The sequence below is a fragment of the Dendrobates tinctorius genome, unplaced genomic scaffold (genome assembly GCF_039654945.1).
Source record: "Dendrobates tinctorius isolate UK_male_01 unplaced genomic scaffold, ASM3965494v1 ptg000004l, whole genome shotgun sequence".
In the NCBI taxonomy this organism is placed as follows: domain Eukaryota; kingdom Metazoa; phylum Chordata; class Amphibia; order Anura; family Dendrobatidae; genus Dendrobates; species Dendrobates tinctorius.
In genome coordinates this window covers 10,711,069-10,735,779 of record NW_027361672.1, presented here as the reverse complement: position 1 = coordinate 10,735,779, position 24,711 = coordinate 10,711,069, and the positions used below count along the sequence as shown (strand labels likewise).

General features: G+C 43.6%; 1 protein-coding gene across 5 annotated transcripts in view; it reads left to right on the top strand.

The window, feature by feature from the left end:
• GPLD1 (glycosylphosphatidylinositol specific phospholipase D1) overlaps nucleotides 1–24,711 on the top strand; it is a 128,585-nt gene that overhangs the window by 58,095 nt on the left and 45,779 nt on the right. For 3 of the 5 annotated variants that reach the window (XR_012230061.1, XM_073566125.1, XM_073566124.1), the window contains exons 11-18: nucleotides 82–147; nucleotides 2,814–2,955; nucleotides 16,259–16,392; nucleotides 16,818–17,004; nucleotides 17,413–17,523; nucleotides 20,994–21,068; nucleotides 21,153–21,309; nucleotides 21,405–21,546. Coding sequence is in view for 4 of the 5 variants with exons in the window: in XM_073566125.1 (XP_073422226.1) it covers nucleotides 82–147; nucleotides 2,814–2,955; nucleotides 16,259–16,392; nucleotides 16,818–17,004; nucleotides 17,413–17,523; nucleotides 20,994–21,068; nucleotides 21,153–21,309; nucleotides 21,405–21,546 (1,014 nt within the window). In the remaining variant the exon portion in view is untranslated. The remainder of the gene's footprint in view (nucleotides 1–81; nucleotides 148–2,813; nucleotides 2,956–16,258; nucleotides 16,393–16,817; nucleotides 17,005–17,412; nucleotides 17,524–20,993; nucleotides 21,069–21,152; nucleotides 21,310–21,404; nucleotides 21,547–24,711) is intronic. The other 2 variants (XM_073566128.1, XM_073566127.1) reach the window with 1 other exon arrangement.

Here is a 24,711-nt window from a genome sequence, read left to right as displayed (position 1 = left end):
ATATATTAGATTGGTCACTGCTGAAATACTTTTTTAATTATACACAATTATCGTGCAACCAGTTTTCTACATTTCATTTAGTGGCTGCTACATGCCTGAGAATCCAATCTTCATACAGTGCAATGTACAGAAGAAAGAATTCAGTATGTAAGTAGGAAACGATGTCTATTCATCCACACATCTATATCATATAAAATGTACCGTATTTAAAAAAAAAATGAATAAATTCTGTGCAGTTTCTTGCATGCAGTTCTGGTGGCAACACTTGTTTGTAAAAAAAAGTAGCGACAACAATATAATAGAAAGTTGACATTATTATTATTTTTTTTTGCAATTTTTTATACTTTTAATAAAGCCGAAGCCCGTGCTACGATTTCCATTAACAAACAGAGTTCCTCCAGCAGTTAGAGACCTGGTGTAACAATTCACGTATGTGGATTCTTTAGGACTCATTACATTGGAGTGGATTACTGTGACAGACATGCCAACAGGTTATAGCACATAAGATAGACACCAAAAAAACAGAATCACAGATCAGAATATCAGAAACTTAGATTGATAGGAAGTGGATATGTAAATCAGGAATAGTACTGGAGGGCAGGAAAGGTGCCCAGAGACAAAATCAGAGGGAAATCAGAGGGTAGAGGGTGCCAGGCGTCAAGTTAGAATAGAATACTTGAAAACGAACATATCTCTGTGTTTGAAACACGTAGCTTTCAGATCACCATGGATTAATATCAATTTTGTTTCAAAATTTTTGGAAATAAACAAAAAATTTTTTACCTAAGAAGCTGGATATTCCCCCTTTTTTAGTACCTAGCAGTACACCCTTTTGAAAGTATCACAGCTTTTTAACACTTTTATGCAAAAAGAAATATATATATTTTTCATCTTTTACATTTTAAAAATTACAAAAAGGAAAATGAGCTTGTGCAAAAGCATGGGCACCCTGCATAGTTAATACCTAGTAGCACCCTGTGGCGCCCCTGAGGGTTCAGTCGCCACAGAGGTACTGCACCTCCTCCTGAGGTGTGGTACCCCACTATCCAGGTAAGGTGGAGACACCTGACCACACTCGAACACCCGCACCCCACACCACAAAGTAGTGTAGCAAAGCACCTTCGGTGGCTCCCTGCTTGGAGTGTAGCATAGCACCCCTTGGTGGCTCCCTGCTTGGAACACGAAACGTGCTGGGAGGTGGGTGGAGCTTAGTATGCACAAGAGAGTGGGAGAACATTAGGATTGGGTCAGAGAGTTTGAGCGATCCCCAGGAGAGGGATGGATTGATGGAAGTGCTGCAGCAGACCTCAGTGACCTGGGTCTGCTGGCACAGGAAAGAGACAAAGCCTGATTCTCCATAAGAAAGAAAGGATTGATACAGAACATGAGGAGAATAAGGGAACAAGGACCAGGGTTAGAGGAGAACCCTTCCCAAGTTCTAAGCGCAAGGCCGGGGTCCGGTCAACGAGGTTGTATAGATACTAATAGTCCTGCAGCAGACACCGGAGGAATAGAAGTTGTCACCACTTTATTCCCACACAAGACTTGGGGGCACAACAGCAACGATAGTGAGCCGGGACTAGGTAGAAGGAGTCTCCGAAGTAGGCTACAGCTGTCTGCCGTACAAGTAGCGTTCATAGGAACATCTGACAGGAGGAACTCCAGTGTAACTCAGTACTGGGAGTACTTCACTCAAAGACGCTAAGAGGGAGACATTCAGAAAAGGCACATATGTTGGCGGAGTGTTGGAAAGGAGTACTTCATCTTGCCTGGAAATTGGCTGAGCTCCTGACCGGGAGGACACAGCACGGATGCGGGCACCTGTACCACAACAGACTGTGAGTAAAGCTTTAGAACTACATGCCCTGGTGTCCTCCACTTATTCCTGCACCAGCCTGCCCGACACTGCTACATCCCTTGCGCCCGACACTACACCATCTAAGTGTCACTTCACCTACACTGCCCTGGGACTACAGCCCTGCCTGTGGAGGGCTATAACATCATTGCTGCACTACACCATCTGTCCCAGAGGATCTGTCTGCAGCGTCAGCTTAACATTTTCCTTGCCGAACACCACAGGTGGCGTCACGAATCACTTATAAACTTTCACCACCATAAGCACCCTTTTGCAACGGAGCCCCAGGGCCACGGACCGGGTCACTGCTGCCGTGACAACCCCCGTTGAGACGATCAACCGGCCCGGTACCGAGTACCCCACGGCCCTGGCGAGTGAGGGCTCTCCAACCCCCTTTTGAAAGTATCAAAGCTTGAACACACTTTTTTGCTAGCCAGCCAATACGCTTTCATTTCTTTTTTGAGGGATTTTCATCCATTCTTCCTTGGAAAATTCTTCCAGTTCTGTGTGCGCCCTTTGTTTTTATATATATTTTAGACATTGTCTAGTTATTCTATTGGTAATCACCTGATCTAAATAAAGTATAATTTTGGTTCACTATTTCTGATGTATTGAGACTCTTTATGGTCAGATTCATTCTCCTTTTCTCTCATATATAATGGCATATGTAGCCTATAAAAAGAACATTTTTTTCCCCATGATATGTCTTTATGTTCGAAGTAAAATGTTCATTTGCACAATACATGCCAAAACAGACTTCTCAGATATTTTTTGCCAATATGGCCTTATGGATATTCTTGGTGTATGTGCCGAGATACTGCATTTCCTGGAGCTTGTGCCAAACATACACTCCAAACGCTTTGTGAATTGCCCCTGGTAGTTTCAGTAAACTGAGATTGACACCTATTGATCAATATGTTTTTATTCTTGTAGTAACACTGAGATTACTATTTTATAGTCCAAGACAGATACGACTACAGAACAATGAATCCTACAGAGACTTTAATTCTTCATCATCATCATCATCTATAAAGTCAGTGGGGACTGATATAACCTTCTCAGAATCTGGAGTCTATTACCAATTAAATGAATGGGCAGAGGTATGGACGTCTTTTTGCTCTATTTCCCATTGTACAGACTGACCAAGTATCCCCCAGTATAGTGTATACCTAGTATGGCGCTGCTATGATTTGACACCTACTTATAGAAACCTCATTGCTACATATTACAATTAGAGGACTCCAGCTAGCTTTGATAATAATCTGTATAGTTGCAAACATATAGGAGTGTGCTCTGTCTCTTAAGCCCCCGTTACACATATACGATCTCGCTAGCGAGATCGCTGCTGAGTCACAATTTTTGTGCGCAACAGCGATCTCACCAGCGAGATCGCTGTGTGTGACAGCGATCAGCGACCGGCCCCCCTGCCGGTATCGCTGATCGTTGTTGGAATGCACTGGACATTTCTTTGATCACTTGTCTCCCGCTGGCCAACATGCATCGCTGCGTGTGACAGGCGGGAGACCAGCGATCAGCTAAGGTAAACATCGAGTTTCTAAGCAGCGCGCGTCACTTAGAAACCTGATGTGTACCTTAGTTACCAGCGTGCTGATGCAGGGAGCTAGTAACCAAGGTACACATCGGGTTTCTAAGTGACGCGCGCTGCTTAGAAACCCGATGTGTACCTTAGTAACCAGTTCCCTGCATCAGGCACTGGTAACTAACGTGCACAGCGACGCCGAGCGCTCGGCGTCGCTGGTGATGATCGCTGGTGAAGCTGTCTGTTTGACAGCTCACCAGCGATCATGTAGCGACTCACCAGCGATCCTGAGAAGTTGATATCGTTGTCTTGATCGCTGGTGAGTCGCTATGTGTGACGGGGCCCTTAGGCTTTGACTTTCACATATCATGCCCCCCCAAAAAAATAAATACTTTTGGCCGAATTTGCATATTTAAATCCTTTTTTACCCAATATCTGCTGTAACTGGGGCTGGTATATTAGCCCCAGTTACAGTGGAAATACAGCCTCCTGGCTGTACTGTGGAGCTCATTGGGTCTCCTAGGACTCAGCTTCACCTGCTCCCTCCATACACCCAGCAATCACATGATGAAATTGCAACATTTTTAGAAGAAATATGTTTGTCACTGAATAGAAACATATGCATTTATACTTAGAGACTAAAACCCTATACAGACCTTATACTTCTCACTGAGAGGTAACATTTGAGTCCAGTTTAAGTGATCATTTCGGAGCTAAACAACCCAAAATGTGTTAAGTGTAATTTGTTAGCAAGATCAACTGGTACCTTTATATCCATGTCCCGCTGCCTGATGAAGAAAAATCCACAATTTTTCAATATATTAATGAGGAATTAAGTGGTTTGTAACTTAAAATTGCCTCCTGAGGTTATTTTCATCATTAGCGCCTCCCTCTCTGAGTGCTAGCTCAATTTGTCTCAATCTACATTAGACCCTGGCCAGGAAATCTAGTGCCTGCGTATCAGATGACCATTTCATAAAATTTTCTGGGCATAGAAAAGCAATCAATTATCAATGTCTGATTTGCATATTGCAAACATCATGGATTTCTCTGGTTTCATGGAATAGATAGCGAGTATACGTAAAGCTACTAATGTGTTTATCTTTTACTGACTTACATGGTTATATATACAGTAAATGGTTTGTGGGGGCTGATCATTCTGTCAGATTCCCTTCAGGTTTTGATGATGGTGCTTTCATATTGCACTGTTTTGTATAATTTCTTTTACTAAATAGGAACCCATGAGCAAAAATAGCTACTGTATGACTCGGATCCACGTAAAAATGTCAAAAGTCTGAAACTTTTTGTGTAACTCCAGGTTGTGTAAAAATGTTGCCACATTTCTGCCAAAATTCTGAAGAAAATTGCCTGATGTATTGGGGTCTATAAAAATGTCCTCTCATTTTTAGTTCACAGTTCTCAAATAGAACTATGTGTTTCCATAGTAGCAGACTACAAATAAACAGTGTAGTCTGATCAGGCAGTCATTGTACCTTTTATCTGTCACCTAGCATACAATTGGTAAGTTACAAATAGACAGAAAATAGAGGGAAGGAGTTTGAGCGCAAACTTAAGGTCCCGTCACACCTAGCGACGCTATAATGATCCCGACAGCGATACGACACGATAGGGATCGTTGCCGCATCGCTATGTGGTCGCTATTGAGATGTCAGACAGTCCAATCTACCCAACGACGGAGCAACGATCTAGCGTGTCATAGCGACCTTTGTAACGATGTTGGTGGTCGTTGGGACTCTGTCACATTACATGTTCCATTGACGATTCACATCTCGACGAGGGATGTACTGTGTGACGCTATATATTTACACAGGCGTGGATTGCGCTCCCTTTCTCACCGCCCCCTCAGCTGTGAATGGTGGACGCTACCGCGTCCTGATTGGCCGTGCATTTAAAAGAAGGTGACGTACTAGCGCTTCATTTCATTGTTCTCGAACACGTTTTTTGGTTAGCAGAAGTGTCCTATTTGCGTTCAGCGCCTGGCCTAATAGCGTTCACCGGCTGTCCAAATAGCGTTCACGGGCTGTGATTCCAGATAGTTACCAGACGCCCACCCAGTGTTGACGGTATGTATCTTTGGGGTATATTTTGCTGTACTTGAGGGTGGGCTTTTGTTTAATTGCCTATCGTATGAAAGCCATTTTAGTTGGTGGGTTCATATCTGGCTCGCCCATATGCAATGGAATGATCAGCAATCTGTGTAAAAGCACGTATATTGCCATGCCCGGTAATACGATGGTATAGAATTGCATTATTTCAACTTTATTTTTTGCAGTTCGCTCCATCATGAACAAGGCGCAGTGTTCGGTAGTGGTGGCTGCCTTGCTGGCTGAGGAAGCTCGCCGTCGTGATGAGGCCCAGACCCTGGAGAGGCGTTCCAAAAGAAAACGTCGAATGTGGACCAGAGAGTGGCTGCAGAGGAGGTCCGAATTGTCACACATGCAGCTCGTCAGACAGCTGCAGGACAAAAATCCACATGATTTCCGGAACTTCCTGCGGATGTCGGAGGAAACGTTTATCTATTTATCGGAGCTAATTTCTCCACTTATTCAAAGGAGGGATACAAGAATGCGTTCTGCCATCCCCGTAGATGAAAGATTGGCAGTCACGCTGAGATTCCTGGCCACTGGGCGCTCATTTCAGGACCTGCATTTCTCTGCCGCTATTTCAAGGCCCCTCCTCAGTGTTCTTATTCCGGAGACATGCAGAGCGATTTTCGAGTGTCTACGCAGCTTCATGGAATTTCCTAAAACGGCCGAGGATTGGAAACAGATAGCCTCCGATTTCGAGGAACTCTGGCAGTTTCCAAATTGTGGTGGTGCCTTGGACGGGAAACATGTCAGCATCACCCAACCACCAAACAGCGGGTCATACTTCTACAATTACAAGGGCTACTTTAGTATCATCTTGATGGCCTTTGTAAATGCAAAGTATGAATTTATTTATGTGGACGTGGGGATGAACGGAAGGGTTTCCGATGGGGGAGTTTTGGAACATACCCATTTCGGAGAAAGTTTATTTGGCTCTGCCCTTCAGTTGCCTTCAAACTCGGACACTCGAGGAAACATGAACTTTGTGTTTGTGGGCGATGAGGCCTTCCCACTTAATCCACATTTGCTGAAACCGTTCCCTCTAAAAACTATAACGCCAGAAAGACGTATTTTCAATTACTGCTTGTCAAGGGCACGCCGAGTGGTTGAAAATGCCTTTGGGATCATGGCCAATCGGTTCCGTGTATTGCACACGCCAATGAACATGAAACTAGACTCAATTGACTCTGTGGTGATGGCCTGCTGTGTGCTACACAACTTTCTCCGTCGGCGAGATTCCAGTTCGTACTGCCCGCCAGGGTTCATGGACTCTGTGGACGCAACAAATGGCGAAGTTCATCTGGGTGAATGGCGTTCGAACGCACCCGCAATAGCGGACCTTAGACCTCTTGGACCAGGCAGATACACCCAGGATGCCAAGGCCTGCCGTGAAGAGTATTGCCATTATTTCAATGGTCCTGGCGCTGTTCCTTGGCAGCATCAGCAGTGAATTGTTTTAAATTGTTTGTTGTACCATGTTTATAAATAAACTCTTTTATACATTCTGTCATAATAAAATAAATTTGTATTCACCAATATTAGTTTGCTGTGTATATTTCTTCTAAAAGCAGATTAATGTACATGCAACTGTGAAATGTGGTTTGCTTTTGGAACGCAAAAGAGTCCCATTCTGGGGTTTTATGGCGCGGTGAAAAACTTTTAGGTCGCTATAGCGTCCTATAAACTGCCGCATGGCAACAATAAATCAGGGTGGAGCTGTAGCGTCGTGGGCGTGTGTTATGACCTAACTGCGGCCTAGACTTTTTGACATGGCGACCAGGCGGCGCTCAAGTCACTGGGGTGATGCAGAGGTGCGGTTTCTAATCAGGGAGGTGGATGAGCAGGATTATGCATGCACGCAGCTGCATCCACACCCTGTACTCCATAAGCAGGCAGTACTCCGTTACATTAGGCGGGGCTTGGCCAGACAATTTGGAGTGGATCGGTCGACCAGACAGATCAGGAAAAAGCTTGCTGATCTGCGCTACCGCTCAAGCAATCGTATTGCCCGTGTCCGTACCCAGATGGTCTCCCAGCGTGGTAAGTGCACATTGTACAGACACCTGCACACTACCAGCACAGACACACGGAACCCAATATAGTCGCTGAAAACTCCCTCCCAGAACTCGCACACACCCGCACACTAATAGCACAGACACACGAACCCCAATATAGTCGCTGAAAACTCCCTCCCAGAACTCACACACACCCGCACACTACCAGCACAGACACACGGACCCCAATATAGTCGCTGAAAACTCCCTCCCAGAACTCGCACACACCCGCACACAGACACACGGACCCCAATATAGTCGCTGAAAACTCCCTCCCAGAACTCGCACACACCCGCACACTAATAGCACAGATACACGGACCCCAATATAGTCGCTGAAAACTCCCTCCCAGAACTCACACACACCCGCACACTACCAGCACAGACACACGGACCCCAATATAGTCGCTGAAAACTCCCTCCCAGAACTCACACACACCCGCACACTACCAGCACAGACACACGGACCCCAATATAGTCGCTGAAAACTCCCTCCCAGAACTCGCACACACCCGCACACTAATAGCACAGACACACGGACCCCAATATAGTCGCTGAAAACTCCCTCCCAGAACTCACACACACCCGCACACTACCAGCACAGACACACGGACCCCAATATAGTCGCTGTAAACTCCCTCCCAGAACTCACACACACCCGCACACTACCAGCACAGACACACGGACCCCAATATAGTCGCTAAAAACTCCCTCCCAGAACTCGCACACACCCTCACACAGACACACGGACCCCAATATAGTCGCTGAAAACTCCCTCCCAGAACTCACACACACCCGCACACTACCAGCACAGACACACGGACCCCAATATAGTCGCTGAAAACTCCCTCCCAGAACTCGCACACACCCGCACACTAATAGCACAGACACACGGACCCCAATATAGTCGCTGAAAACTCCCTCCCAGAACTCACACACACCCGCACACTACCAGCACAGACACACGGACCCCAATATAGTCGCTGAAAACTCCCTCCCAGAACTCACACACACCCGCACACTACCAGCACAGACACACGGACCCCAATATAGTCGCTGAAAACTCCCTCCCAGAACTCGCACACACCCGCACACTAATAGCACAGACACACGGACCCCAATATAGTCGCTGAAAACTCCCTCCCAGAACTCACACACACCCGCACACTACCAGCACAGACACACGGACCCCAATATAGTCGCTGAAAACTCCCTCCCAGAACTCGCACACACCCGCACACTAATAGCACAGACACACGGACCCCAATATAGTCGCTGAAAACTCCCTCCCAGAACTCACACACACCCGCACACTACCAGCACAGACACACGGACCCCAATATAGTCGCTGAAAACTCCCTCCCAGAACTCACACACACCCGCACACTACCAGCACAGACACACGGACCCCAATATAGTCGCTGAAAACTCCCTCCCAGAACTCGCACACACCCTCACACAGACACACGGACCCCAATATAGTCGCTGAAAACTTCCTCCCAGAACTCGCACACACCCGCACACTACCAGCACAGACACAAAAACCCCTATATAGTCCCTGAATTTTTTTTTTTTTCTTTTTTGCATCCAGATATCGCGAACCAAGTGGGAACAGAAGATGAAGAGCCAGAGCCACTGCCAGACACACCGGAAAACGGAGAAGAGGATGCACGAGGATCCGGTTGGAACATTAGCCCCTCATCCTCTGAAGAATCGGAGGCAGGGAGAAACCGTAAGAGTTTATTAAACAAATAAATTAACCGATAATATGTATCATGTTTTGTATTGTAAAGTTAGAAAATTTCACACCATAGGAACCCCAACACCTGAAGAGCTCCTGCAGTCACTGAGGAGAGTGACAAAAGCAGTGGAGGACCACAAACAGCTGCTGTTAAGGGCGGCGGCGGCCCAAGCACGTGGCGCAAGACGATAATTTTTTTGTTGTTGTTTTTATGCAAGTTCTTGTTTCATTACAGTTGCCGAAAAGACGGCGATAAAAAAAAAATTACAAACATCAACACTTGTTTGCGTTTTCTGTATAAAAAAAAAAACACTCGCTGTAATGCATGATAACGCTTTTCATTCCTATTGCGACACATTTTTGTTAATAAACGTCAAAGTAAAATGAAGAATTCATTCCATTAAAGTAGAAACACAGGAAAAGTTTATTAAAACACAACAACCAATAAAGAATAACATTGTTTAGATTATATAAAAAATTTTTAAACAATTAAATAATTTTTACACAGATTATTGAACAAAAATTTTAAAAGTTACAATTCTTGACACTGATTTTCAGAATTTGAAAAAAAACGTCTTGGTGGAGAAGCAAGTTGGGAGATAAAAGACTGCGAGTATTGAGGAAAATGGTGGTTGGGTGGGGTTTGCAGATGATTTAGCTGTGGCCCAATCACCGCACTGGTGTGCTCCGAAGTAGCTCTTGAACTTCTGGCCAAGAAGGCTCACGGGTGATCGATCTTTTTACGGTTGAGGTTTCATCCAATCGACCGGAATCAGCTTCATTCAATGTTTCAAATATCACCGTTCAGCATGTTTACGCTGGTTAGCATCCAGCTTTCCCAGGCGATCAGCCATGAATTGGGCAAAGGTGTCCATGGCCGAGCTTGCCATTATATGCTTGGCCAAACACATAAGGTCTGGGGATGTGGGCAAAGTTTCCTTCCTCTTGGGAGTCTTTTGCCGTCGGCATTGGGGAGCAGGTTGTTGACTTGAGCCCTCAGATGCGTCATCCAAACTACGATCACACTCCATTATGGTGTCACTCCCTTGCGTCGACGAATCTTGTTCACACTGATGCTGTGGTAACAAAGAAAACAAAACATTAGATGTTTAACAAACACTGTCATATATGGAGCAAATTTCAATGACTTCTGGGCCATAGGGTAATGTTAACATTTTTTTCACTAAAAATACAGAATGTACATGCAATTAAATTATTCATTAACTTTTTAAAAACAATATGGTACTTACATCTCCAACTGGGGCGTCTGGATCATTCACGATCTCTGTGTCAAGGTGCACATTTGGCCGCATTGAAGACACTGTTTTCCTTGGAATTTCTTGGTCGCGGATGAAGCTGAGTAGGTCGTAGTACCAGAGCATGGGCACATAAACCTCATCTGTGCCAGCACCCACTTCCTCGACTTCTCGACCTTGTTGAGCTCTTTTTTATATACAGTGCGGAGAGACTGGATTTTTTTCCGTACTACGGTTTTGTCCACCTTCTCGCTCGGGTTGTGACGCTTAAATAGGCAAATCATCTTTTCATACGCCTCCCTTTTCTTAATCCTGTTACTGTACTCTGCGCACTTTATCTTCCAAAGACAAGGAAGAGATCGATACAGCTCGATCATCTCCCGAATGAACTCCTCGCTGTTGTAAGACATCTGCAAAGAGGAAAATACGGTTTACAAACCATGAACACCAATGGAACATTAAGGTATTTCACAAAAAAAATAAAAAAAATACAGGGTCTTGGGAGTGTTCACTTCATATAGCCTAAAATGGCAACCCAGATATGGCTCTTTGTTCGCACAAGGAAAACAAAACAAAAAAACAACAAAATAAAATAAACCCCCCAAAAAATATATATAAAAAAATATATATATATGTGGAATCGCTGTTGAGACCCCCCAAAATACCTACCGTAACTGTTTAGAGAAGCTACGAAGATGGCAAAGCAGATGATCTAAAATGGAGTCGCAGCCGTCGGACAAAAGACAGGATCTCAGCTGGGACACACCCGGGTCAGGAACAAAGAAGTGAAGCGCTACTTTGTTTAGCTTCTTTTAAAGGAAGCTCTCCAATCAGGATGCTGTAGTGACCACCAATCGGAGCTGAGGTAGGCGTGGAAATGGGAACGCTAATCCCGTCCCCCCTTTTCTTGTTTGTGAGTCGCTAACGAGGTCGTTAGGCTGGTGTCAAACGTGACGATACAAGCGACTCAGCGGGATATGAGCAACCAAAGAAATGTCCAGACATTTCGGGCACGATCAGCGATTCCCGGCAGGGGGCCTGGTCGCTGGTCTCTGTCACACACAGCGATCTCGCTGATAAGATCGCTATAACGTCACTGTTCTAGTGACTCAGCAGTGATCTCGCTAGCGATCTCGCTTAGTGTGACGGGGCCTTTACTCTAAACAATGTTTGTCGTCTGTCACTATGGAGGGGTTTATAAGACCTGAAGATACAAAACAATAGGACAATTTTCATGAATTCTTGATATCCAAGATTTGCAAAATTGTCATTTTTCATTTGTTAACACTGTACATTGGTAACCTGCATTTTAGGTTTCTTGATCTCTAGAGATGAGAGAATAAATAGTTAATGACACTTTTCCGGGCCTACAAATCAGTTGCTGGGAATATTGACAGGTAGGGGGCAGTTTGTAGGGCTCCCACCCAGCAGTCATGGAGTAGTGACGTGACACAGGCCCAGGGTGATGCAAATTGATTTGCTCATCTCTAATGATCTTTCATATCGTGTGAATTGCCTGTTACCTAGAATCCCTGGTGTCTGTTTTGATTTGTAGGCCAGATACACACATGATGTTGTGATGGGCCTGCATAAGAGGCTCAGGTAAGAGGCAGTTCCCAGTGCCATGGAGTAATGATTTTGCCACTGGACCATGGTGCTATGAATTCATTCTTCTCTAATGATCTTTCATGTCATGTCAAATTAATCTAGTTAATATTAAAAGGGTTCTCCAGAATGTGGTAAAATGGCCCCTATCACTTAAAAATGGCAGGACATCCTAGTCATACGTCAGCACGAGTTGCAGCAGTCTGAAGGAACACAGCTCCAGAGAGCAGCTTCAGTAAAAGGAGTAACATCATAAGCATGCACTTATGTAGAAGAGTAGAAGGGTTGTGACATGAGAAGAAATAAATCTTCACCATGGCTAAATCAGCACAAAGGATTGTTTTCTACAACCTCAGTCCCCTGTGAGTAGTCAGCTGAGAAGATTTATTTCTTCTCATGACGCAGCCCTTCTCCTGGGGTACGTGTGTTTCTGATCCTACAGGAAAGATATATATCTTTGTACCGTCTTAGCCAGTAGATAGAAAAATATTCAGAATTGAGAGTCCTCAGTGGCTGATACCTTTTAATGGCTAACTGAAAGATGGTAACACATTGCAAGCTTTTGAGACTACTCAGGTCTCTTCATCAGGCATTGACTAATACAAAATCTGAAGAATCACATTTATGCACAACACAGCACAGAAAAAATGCAATAGATAAGACAAGTGCGCAGTGAAGAAGAACTATCATTATGGGAGAGGGATAAACCTAAATATTGGACTAGTTCATAATTAAGGAGTGAACGTTTTATTGTCCTCTGGTGTCTGGTAATGTGTTGTGAAGCCCCCACAAGGTCTTAGGAGCAAATTCCTTAGTTGATGTAAAAAGACATAAATCAATGCGACACATTCATTCCTGCATTGAGAGTGTCAAGGGTCGTCATGAGCTTGTACTCCCAGACTTTTCTGTCTCTCTGAGATGTGAAGTTACCTTTCAATACCAGTAATTTCTTATCCATGGTGCTGTGATCAGGCATACAAAAATGTTTTGCCACAGGTAGATCCATTCTTTTTTCTCTTATTGTGTGGCGATGAGAATTCATCCTTGTTCTCAGTTTTCGCCTGGTCTCCCCTACATACAGACCCCCAGTTGGACATTTAGTACAAATAATTAAGTACGCCGCATTAGATGTGATGCAGCTGAAAGCACCTGGGATCTTGTAGTCCTGATGTAAATTGGGGATCTTTATCTTGTCCATGGACAGGTTTTACATTTTTTCTGGTTGCAAGGAAAGGTTCCTGCAGCTGTGGGAGAGAACAGGGAGCTTCTGACAATGACGCTTCTTAGATTTGGGGGCTGCCTAAAACACAGTAGTGGGGGTTCTTTATGTGTTTTGGATGGAAACTGTCCCATTTAAGGTATGTTGGACGGTCGATTGGCTTCTGATACAGGGATGTCTCTATTTCATTGTTCTTTAGCTTAATGATGGTGTCCAAAAAGTTAATCTCAGTGCTGGAGTAGTTGAGTGTTAAGTTGATGGTGGGATGAAATTGATTAAACTGTTCGTGGAACATCTTTAGCTGTGGCTTAGACTCCGTCCAGATGATTAAAATATCATCAATGTAGCGGTAGTAGGCCAGAGGCCTGATGGGACATAATAATAATCTTTATTTTTATATAGCGCTAACATATTCCGCAGCGCTTTACAGTTTGCACACATTTTCATCACTGTCCTCGATGGGGCTCACAATCTAAATTCCCTATCAGTATGTCTTTGGAGTGTGGGAGGAAACCGGAGTACCTGGAGGAAACCCACGCAAACACGGGGAGAACATACAAACTCCTTGCAGATGTTGTCCTTGGTGGGATTTGAACCCAGGACCCTACCGTGCTGACATGAGGACAAAAAGTTGCTTTCAAGCTTGGACATGAAAATATGTGCATACTGTGGAGCCATTTTACTTTCCATAGCTGTGCCAGTCTCCTGTAGATATATCAAATTCAAAGTAATTTTGGGTGAGGATGAATTTTATAAGTTTCACCACAGAATCAGCATCAGTCCCTGTGTTTTCCATGAAGAATTTGCAGGCATTTAATCCATCCTAGTGTGGGATATTAGAGTACAAAAATTCCACATCCATGGTGGCCAGGATGGTTCCTTCTGGTATTGCTGCTAGTTTATTCAATAGGTCACTTGTGTCCTGAATGTAGCTAGGTGTATCCTTTACCAGGGGTTTAAGAACACCCTTTACCCATCCAGATACCTGCTCAGTAAGGATGCCCACACATGAAATAATTGATCTTCCTGGATTTCCAGATTTGTGGATTTTGGGAAGCATGTAGAATGTCCCTATTCTTGGACTCTCTGGTATCAGGTCATCGGCTGTTATGGATTCGTCAGGCAGACAAGATACCAACTTGTTTAGTTCCTTGTAATAGTCCTGTGTAGGATCCGACGCCAATTTTTTGTAGTAGCGTGTGTCCATCAGTTGTCTGTTGGTGGCCAGGATGGTTCCTTCTGGTATTGCTGCTAGTTTATTCAATAGGTCAGTTGTGTCCTGAATGTAGCTGGGTGTATCCTTTACCAGGGGTTTAAGAACACCCTTTACCCATCCAGATACCTGCTCAGTAAGGATGCCCACACATGAAATAATTGGTCTTCCTGGATTTCCAGATTTGTGGATTTTGGGAATCATGTAGAATGTCCCTATTCTTGGACTCTCTGGTATCAGGTCATCTGCTCTTATGGATTCGTCAGGCAGACAAGATACCAACTTGTTTAGTTCCTTGTAATAGTCCTGTGTAGGATCCGACGCCAATTTTTTGTAGTAGCGTGTGTCCATCAGTTGTCTGTTTGCTTCCTTCATATAGTCTGATGTGTTCATCATGACTATTGCACCTCCCTTGTCAGCAGGTTTAATGATGATTTCTTTGTTGGTTTTTAAAGACTGTATGGCTTTTCTCTCCTGGGCACTGATGTTGGATGCTTGTCTCCTGTTAAGGGCCCATTACACATAGCGATATCGCTGTAACGTCACTGGTTTTGTGACGCAGCAGCAATATCGCTATATGTGATACCTCCGACTGGCTCCCCCGCTGGCTATCGCTAATCGCGCGAGAAGGTCCTGGACCATTTCTCGTCGGGCACATCCTGCTGGGCTTCCTGTGGCGCCGACGAGCGACGCGTGGACGCGGGCGGGAGGACGTCAGGATCTCCTCGTCTGACAGGTAAGTAGCGACCCTCAACCCCTACTATGGCGCTGGTGAGATCTGCCTGTGTGGCAGCTCACTAGCGACCACTTAGCGATGCACCAGCGATCCATATCGTTGTCGGGATCGCTGGTGCATCGCTAAGTGTAACGGTACCCTTAGTGTCTATGATGGTGGATTTTATCAAATGTCTGAAGGAGTCTATGTATTTATCCAAATGAGGGTTGCGTCCAGGAGGAGGTGTCCAGTCTGACCTCTTCTTGGTTGTTAGGATCCCTTTTCCTTCAGTCTGAGTGTTTTCTGAATCTTCTGTATCATTGAAATATCCTACTCTTTCAGTCAGTTGAGACACAACCCGAGTTGTTTTTTTTAGACTGCAACCCGATCTGACACATGATTAGGAAAAGGCTGTAGTTTGAATTATGTGACGGGGGTCATTTTATCACATTCTTGAAGGCCCTCTAAAGTTAATACTTCTGGAAACTTTTTGATAAAGTCAATTTCTCACTGGTCCTAAAACATAGAAATCGTCATATCGCAGTCTGTCCTGAGCTTTATAACAAGGCCTCTCTCTATTAGTCAAGCAGATTTGTATTTTATAGTTGATTCGTGTTTTGCGGATGGAAATTCTTGGCTAATGTAAACTAATAGGGCTACTCACATGGCCGTTTTTTATGTCTGTTTCTTTAGAAATGCAGCACATGATATTTTCATCTGTTTATCAGGTAGAATACAACTATTAAAGTCTATGGACAGTACTAAAAATACTGTTGCATCAATATTTGCATGGAAACGCTGATAGAACACTGATGCATCTTGCTTCATTATATGCCCATTTTCCAGATTCGTACATGGCTGTATAATAATACACTTGTCTGAAAGAGTCCTTACAGCTAGAAAAAAAAACTATGTAATGGACATTAATGTATATTATTATGTCACCATTGCAGAGCACAATGCAGCTGATAGCCAGTGCTTCCAAAACTGTAAATATGAAAAACCTGTTTACATTCCAATACTCAAACCACATCTATACACCTTCGGCCACCTACTTTGTGAACTCTCCGTATTCCAGGCTGGGATGGTAAGTGTATAATTTATTGTAAGGATTGATCTACTGCTCCCATAAACAAATACATGGCCACCTAATTTTTATTGTTTTTCGAGTGTGAAACGGGAGTGAGGAATCTCCAATTCTGACACACAGTGCACTAGGACTATCTACCTGTCCTTGCTCTCATGATCCTCTTCTCTCTGACATAGAAAACACATGTGAGTAGCCACCAGTCAAGCAGATCTGTGACCAGAATGTTGGGGGCCACGTACAATGGCAATGTGGAGCTCATGTGACACACCTTAACCAAATAATTGGGATGGAAGTCCTCATACTTTAACTCATATTGTCTGTGGTGTATATTCTCTACTAATAATGCATTTGTTTCTGAACATATTTAGTCTGGATACAAAAGTATGTATATGAAAAAGACTTACAAAGTAATATTTCCACAGGTCAGTCACCACGGGTGATCTTAACAATGATGGCTGGGAGGATTTAGTAGTAGGAGCCCCCGGCTGTGGCACTTTGGGCAATGTTCAAGTTGGCTGTGTGTATATTGTCTACAGCAATGAATCAGGACTTCCTCCCGATAACATGGACTTGGATAAGAATGCAGATGTCTTGCTGAGAGGCTCTGAGGTAATAAGATGTAGAATACTTGGCTGTTGGACAAATAGCCAGGAAGGTGAGGAGATGTTCGTGACGTAAACTATGGCAATACTCTACTGCTAATATCTCCGAAATAAGATGCCATGTGAACTTAATAGGAGAGATGTATGAAGGTGCCAAATGGCACAAGGTGGGTTCATACAGTCAGAACCTTGTATGGTGGGTACTGATCAATGACACTTGTTGAAATTAAGGATATATTATAAAACCAACCATAAGTTAATCAGCCCTAAAATCATTTGCTTTATTGTCTGCTAATACTTTATGTCTATGGTAAAGGAAAGATCTGAGATTTCCACTGGCCATAATAGAGCAAATAAAGAACCTAAATGAAACTCATCTGGTATAGACTGCCATGTACTTACTTTTATTCCACAGCCCGGTGGCAGATTTGGCTCTTCTGTGGCAGTATTGGACTTCAATGCGGATGGGCAATTAGACCTTGCCGTGGGAGCTCCTTCTGTTGGGGCTAGTCAACTTACATACGAAGTAAGAAAATGAGAATTATGTGCTATAAAGCATCCATAAACTACTAATTAATATGAAACATGACAGGTCACCTATGTATGTTACAAAATAAAAAGAAATATTAATTTGTGCCAATAACCAATGCTAAAGTGAGCCAACAAACAATATAATCAAGCCAATAACCCCATGAGAAATCCGTAGATATTACAGAAAATTATATTGGCGTTGTTATTCATTTGAATCAAAATTAGACAAATAAAAGACGTATTCCAAAATCTTAGGGAATCTGTCAGTAGGTTTTTGTTATGTAATCTGAGGACAGCAAAAGGTAGAGGTTAAAACAGAATTCAGTGATGGGTTACTTATCGGACTGTGTGTTGGTGTTATCACTAGGACCATTGCTGTGACTAGCTGGCGTACTAGCACTCATCTGTCCACACCCCCTCCTATGATAAGTAGCTCACTGTCAATAGACAATGTACATACAGAGTCTGGTATAGGCAGGAGCAGCTTTCCCAGCTCTGCTTCATACTGCATCTAAGAACTCTGATTATGTCACAGTGTGAAGGAGAGAATGGCTAATGAAATCAATTATTAAACCTTATATAAGCTAGTTCAGATATGATGTGACAAAGATGGCGTCTGTGTCCTGGGACAACACCCTGGAAGGAATTTTTTGAATGTAAAGCAGATACAGAACATTGAAGATTGAATACCATATATGGAGTGGAGCTGGCATCAACCTAGGCTGTGTGATGCCCATTTCCTGTCTGTTACAAGATTCTTTGTTTTAAGAATAAAATTCAGTTGTGTGCCAGCCTTTGCTGGGAAAAGAGAATATATCTGACTTCTGTGTTCGATACATTCTTCCCTTTATGCATGCACCCAGCTCATATTTATTAGGTCAGGGACAGGCAATCATTTAAATCTCATTTTAAGAGATCATCCCCACAACAGCTGCTGTACCCAGTAAACTAAGTAATGCATCGCTGGATTCAGGGTCTCTTTTATTATGTTATGCTACTGTCAGATGAGGTAGCAAATACCTGGTGACAGATTCCCCTTAATGATCCTACAGGTCCATGCTTGCAGACACACATGCACAGTCCCTCTCCTGCTACACACTGGAGTGCCTTTGTATCCATAAGCACGCACTGTGCCACCATCAGGGCCAGTTCTAGACAGAGTGGGGCCCTGGGCAAAAGTTTAAAGTGGGGCCCCAAATGGTCACGTATTGCACCATCACACAGAAACATTTCTGTTGTATTTACAAGCACTAAAATCAGGCCTCTAAACGAGCGCGATCAACAATATTGAAGTTGTTCAACACTTGTTTCCTGGCCACTGTAGGGTATGTGCAGACATTCAGTAATTGGCAGCGCTTTGGACGCAGCACATGTCTGCTACGCCAAAAGCGCTGCTGGCTATTGAATGCAGGTGAATCTGCATGTGTCATTGAACTCTGTGGTTTCACTGCGTCCAATACATTGGACTGGTGAAATTTAGCTTGCAGAGGCTCATGTCTCCGCAAGATAAATAGACATGCTGCAGTCGGGAGAGATGCGCCGCATGTCTGTCTCCGCAGGTGAGCTGCGGGCATCTGTGCAAGCATAGTGGGCATAGGATTTCTTGAAATTCCATACACTATGCTGTAACATCTGGACACGGCATAAGTATGCAGTGCCCAACCTGCATTGTTTACTGACAATGTGCACCTACCATTACTCCAGATGATGAAGAATGATTGGTACAGATAGTCCTCGATACAGTGTAATGCAGGTCCCATATAGTAAAATGCACTCCCCATGGTCCTTGATATAGTATAATGCAGCCCTCCTCAGAGTATGCTGCAGCCCCCCCAGACTATACTGCAGCCCCTTCATAGAGTATTATGCAGCCACCTTCATAGAATATAATGTAGTCCCCTCATTGAGCATAATGCAACCCTCTCAGATTATAAAGCAGCCCCACACACACAGTATAATGCAGCCCCCCACAAACACACATACAGTATAGTGCAGCTCCCCTCACAGTATAATGCAGTTCCCCACATATACACAGTATAATGCAGCTCCCACACATACAAAGCATAGTGCAGCCCCCACAGACACACAGTATAGTGCAGTCCCCCACACACAGTATAGTGCAGCAGACATATACACACACACATACATACACAATATTTACCTCTCCTCCTCACTCCCCTGCTGCTCTGACTTCTGCAGAGCATATCAGCGTCTAATCAGCTCCACTGCTGGCACACGCTGAGTCAGAGGCAGAGGGGTAGTGATGAGAGAGGTGCTCTCTCCTCCATCACTGCTTTCAACTGTATCGGTATCTATGATGCCGATAAGTTGAATGTGCGATGCTGGGTGGTGGTCGACGCCGGGCCCCTTTTACTCAGGGGCCCCTTAGCGGTCCCCTGGTGTGCCGCTATTAGCGGCACGCCACTGGCTGGGAGTCCCTGGAAGAGCGGGAGCCCTAGGCGGCTGCCTGGTTTGCCTGCCAATAACGCCGGCCCTGGCCACCATATGTGGCAATGCGTCTGGGAGTAATGTGGCATGTATTTGGGTAGGGCACAAATTCTTTCGTGAGGACTTTCATAGAATAAGGTATAAAACCAGAGGCACAATATAGGTCAATATCAGGCTTTCCAAGAATCTATCACTAGCTTTTGAGAGCAGCTTGATGTATGGGGAGAGACCTCAATATCAGCAATGTGTCATTTACTGAACTGCTTGCTTCAGCTTTGACAAAATCTCTGTTTTATCGGCTGCAGATCTACCAGTTCTCTGAATGTTGAGCTATTTATAATTTCACCCACATCCTTGTTTCCAGCAATGTATCACTTACTGTGCTGGTAGCTGTAGTTTTGATAAAATCACTGTTTTATAAGCAGAAGATTATCACTAGAGGACTAGCTAATTTTCTGCCATGTAGTCCTCTATATTCATGAGATCTGTATAACCCTGCCCCCATAACTGATTGACAGCCTTCTACCTATGCACAGTGTACATAGAAAGCTGCCAATCAGTGATGGGGGTGGGGTTGTACAGATCTCATGAATATAGAGGACTACATGGCAGAAAGTTTACTAGTCCTATAGTGATAATATCCGGCTGATAAAACAGGGATTTTATCAAAACTACAGCTAGCGGCACAGTAAGTAACACATTGCTGAAATCAGGAGCTCTGTCCCTACATCATGCTTCTCTCAAATTAGGTGGTAAAAATATGGTGACAGATTCCCTTTAAAGTGTCTTTACACCCTTCTAAAAGCCATACTATTTAAATAGTAATCAATACTTATGATTGTAGGCTTCTCTAAATACTGGTACATGACCTTGTTAGATTCCAATCCAGAGCTTCAGAAATGCTAGAAATGTCTTAAGATCCACCAATAATTATTGTGTATTAATTAAACGGTTTCACCCTTCACTGATACTGGTGATATTTTATGATATTTTTGTTTGTTACATTATTGATTCTAGGGTTCTGCGTATGTGTATTATGGGTCAAAGGTAACTGGTTTCTCATCTCAGCCGAATGTCACCATAAAATGCCGAGTGAGTATTTCCTACAGAAGAAATTGTACATTTACCGTTCCATCTAGTTGTCAGTAAGTAAACCATATATTATTCACATTGCAGTTCTCGTATTGTAACTTCGGATGGACACTACTCTCTGCTGATGTGAACGGAGACCAGAGATTTGACCTAGTGGTCGGTTCACCTTATGCACCTGGTGGAGGAAAGCAGAGAGGTTTAGTGGCCGCATTTTATTCAAAGCGTAGAAGATCCACAAAAGGTGATAGTTATAGAGGTTACGTCCGTGCCAGACCCATAGGGGACATATTTCTGTGAGGCATTACGGCATGTAGTGACTGCTACGTCTTTCCCAAGGCACTTTGTATGTGGAGGAGGCGGACTGGAGTATATCTGGAGAACAGGATTATGCCTGGTTTGGTTATTCTATTCATAGCCATAAACACAAGAATAAAACGGTGCTAGTGATCGGGAGCCCCACCTGGAGTTCGTGCAAGAGGTATTTAATTCTTTAGATATTAATGTATCTATTTGCGTGCCCAAAAGATAGAAAATTATTTATTTTGTGGATACTAAAGGTCTATTTACCAAGCTTGGAATTTAGTACGTGGTGTGGGCTGCTTAACAAATTTAGCGCATCTACCAGCTATCATGTGCCAGTGATTGCAGTACGTTTCTATCGTGAGATACTGTATGTCACTTTGGTGGCATAAATTATGTTCAATTTGTTTAGTCAGCGCTGAGCTGCCCAACAAATATATGTGCACTAATAGCGTGCAGGGGCGTGATCGCAGACGGTGCGAGTGTGACTGGGCCTAAGGAATCAGGACCCTCTGACACCATTGCAGTTTTCACCTTGTCACGATCCCACTGCTGCCACCAATATGACACATCCCCCGGACTGTGACATATTGATGGTACCAGGTGGGGGATTTCTACAGACCCACCAGCCGGCGCTGCTATGGGCTCTGCCTCCCCATCTACCCCCAACATTTCAGGAGCAATGCTACTTATGGGCCAGTTACCTCCCTCATTTGCACTGGTCAGTGGCATGGCATCACCTTCCTCATGGTTCCTTTGCACCTCCCCATTTCCTGTAGCACCGACGCTTGCCACTGCTAGGGGTTCCTCAGCCGTCTCACTCCGCAGAGTGACGGGGCTGAGCACTCCTGTACCTGTGGACAAAAATGGTTATCAGGTTCAGTTGACACAGATACATCATCATCAGCATCCTTCCTAGGGAAAGAAGGGTTATTAATTTCAGTTGGCACATTGACAACATCATCAGCGTCATTCCTAAGAAAAGAATGGTTATTAGTTGCATCATTACTCATCAAGGCATTGGCAGGTAACACATTCAGTTTCCCATCATCATCATCATCAGGGTTAACGTTACCCTTATTATCAGATTGGGGAGGGGTGTCATAGAATCATAGAATCGTAGAGTTGGAAGGGACCTCCTGGGCCATCTGGTCCAACCCCCTGCTCAAAGCAGGATTCGCTAAATCATCCCAGTCAGATGTCTGTCCAGCCTCTGTTTGAAGACTTCCATTGAAGGAGAACTCACTACTTCTCGTGGCAGCTTGTTCCACTCATTGATCACTCTGTCAAAAAGTTTTTTTCTAATATCTAATCTGTGTCTCCTCCCATTCAGTTTCATCCCATTGCTTCGAGTCTTTCCTTGTGCAAATGAGAATAAAGTGGATCCTTCTACAATGTAACAGCCCTTTAGATATTTGTAGACAGCTATTAAGTCTCCTCTCAGTCTTCTCTTTTGCAAACTAAACAATCCCAAATCCGGCAACCTTTCCTCATAAGACAGGGTTTGCAGACCGGTCACCATTCTGGTTGCTCTTTTCTGAACTTGCTCCAATTTGTTGATGTCTTTTTTAAAATGTGGTGCCCAAAACTAGACACAATATTCCAGATGAGGTCTGACCAAAGAGGAGTAGAGGGAAATAATGACTTCACGTGATCTAGACTGTATGCTTCTGTTAATACATCCTAGAATTGCATTTGCCTTTTTTGCTGCTGCATCACACTGTTGACTCATATTCTGTTTGTGATCTATTAGTATACCCAAGTCTTTTTCACATGTGCTGTTGCTTAGGCCTATTCCTCCCATTCTGTATATGCTTTTTTCATTTTTATTGCCCAGATGTAGTACTTTGCATTTTTCCCTGTTAAAAACCATTCTGTTAGTTGCTGCCCACTTCTCCAGTTTATTTATATATTTTTGAATCCTATCTCTCTCTTCTCTAGTATTAGCTATCCCTCCTAGCTTTGTGTCATCGGCAAATTTAATCAGTTTACCCTCAATTCCTTCATCTAAATCGTTGATAAAGATATTGAACAATACAGGGCCAAGGACAGAGCCCTGTGGTACCCCACTTGAGACATTCTTCCAACTGGATGTGCAGTCATTTACGACCACTCTTTGGGTCCGATCACTAAGCCAGTTATGAATCCACCTAACAGTTGCCTTGTCCATTCCATACTTAGTCATTTTTTCAATAAGGATTGTATAAGATACTTTGTCAAATGCTTTGCTGAAGTCAAGATATACTATATCTACAGCATTTTCTTGATCCACCCAATCAGTGATTCCGTCATAGAAGGAAATTAAGTTAGTCTGACATGACTTATTAGTTACAAACCCATGCTGACTCTGTTTAATCACTTCATTCTTATCTAGGTACTGACATACATGTTGTTTAATAATTTGTTCAAAGATCTTTCCTGGTATAGAAGTCAGACTCACCGGCCTATAGTTGCCTGGGTCCACCTTCTTCCCCTTTTTGATGATAGGAACAACATTTGCTCTTCTCCAGTCTTCTGGGACTTCTCCTGTTCTCCAAGAATTTTCAAAGATTATGAGGAGGGGGTTCAAAAATTTCTTCTGCTATCTCCTTCAATACTCTGGGATGTAAATCATCTGGACCTGGAGATTTGAATTCATTTAGGTTAACTAAGTGTTTACTCACTATCTTTCTGTTTATAGATATCCTGGATTCTTCTATTCCCTTAATAGGACAGTGAAGAACAGTTGAAGTTACATTTCCTTTCTGAGAGAAAACAGATGCAAAATAGGAATTTAAAAGTTCGGCCTTCTCAACATCTTGTCTTACCATTTCATCATTTTCATCCTGTAAATATCCTATAGCGTCTTTGACTTTTCTTTTACTTTTGACATATCCCCAAAATCCTTTATTATTGCTTTTGACATCTCTTGCAAGCCTCAATTCATTGTCAGCTTTAGATAATCTGATTTGTGCCCTGCAGGTTCTGCAGACAGCATTATATTCTTCTTTAGATATGCCTCCCTCTTTCCATTTTATAAACATTTTTTTCTTCCTTTTTAGCATGTGCTTAAGTTCTGTGTTCATCCATCCTGGCTTCCTTAAATGCTTCCTATTCTTCCCTCTTTTTGGAATTGTTAACAATTGTGCTTTGAGAATTTCATTTTTCAAGATTTGCCATCCTTCCTGGACATTTTTGTCTTTAAGGATATCCAGCCATTGGATCCCTCCAATTCTCTTTCTGAATCCCTTAAAATCTGCCTTTCTGAAATCTAACCTTGACGTCTGAGTCTTCACAGGTCTTCCTCCTCTAGTTATCCAGAATTCTAAAATAGCATGGTCGCTACCTCCTAGGGTCCCAGACA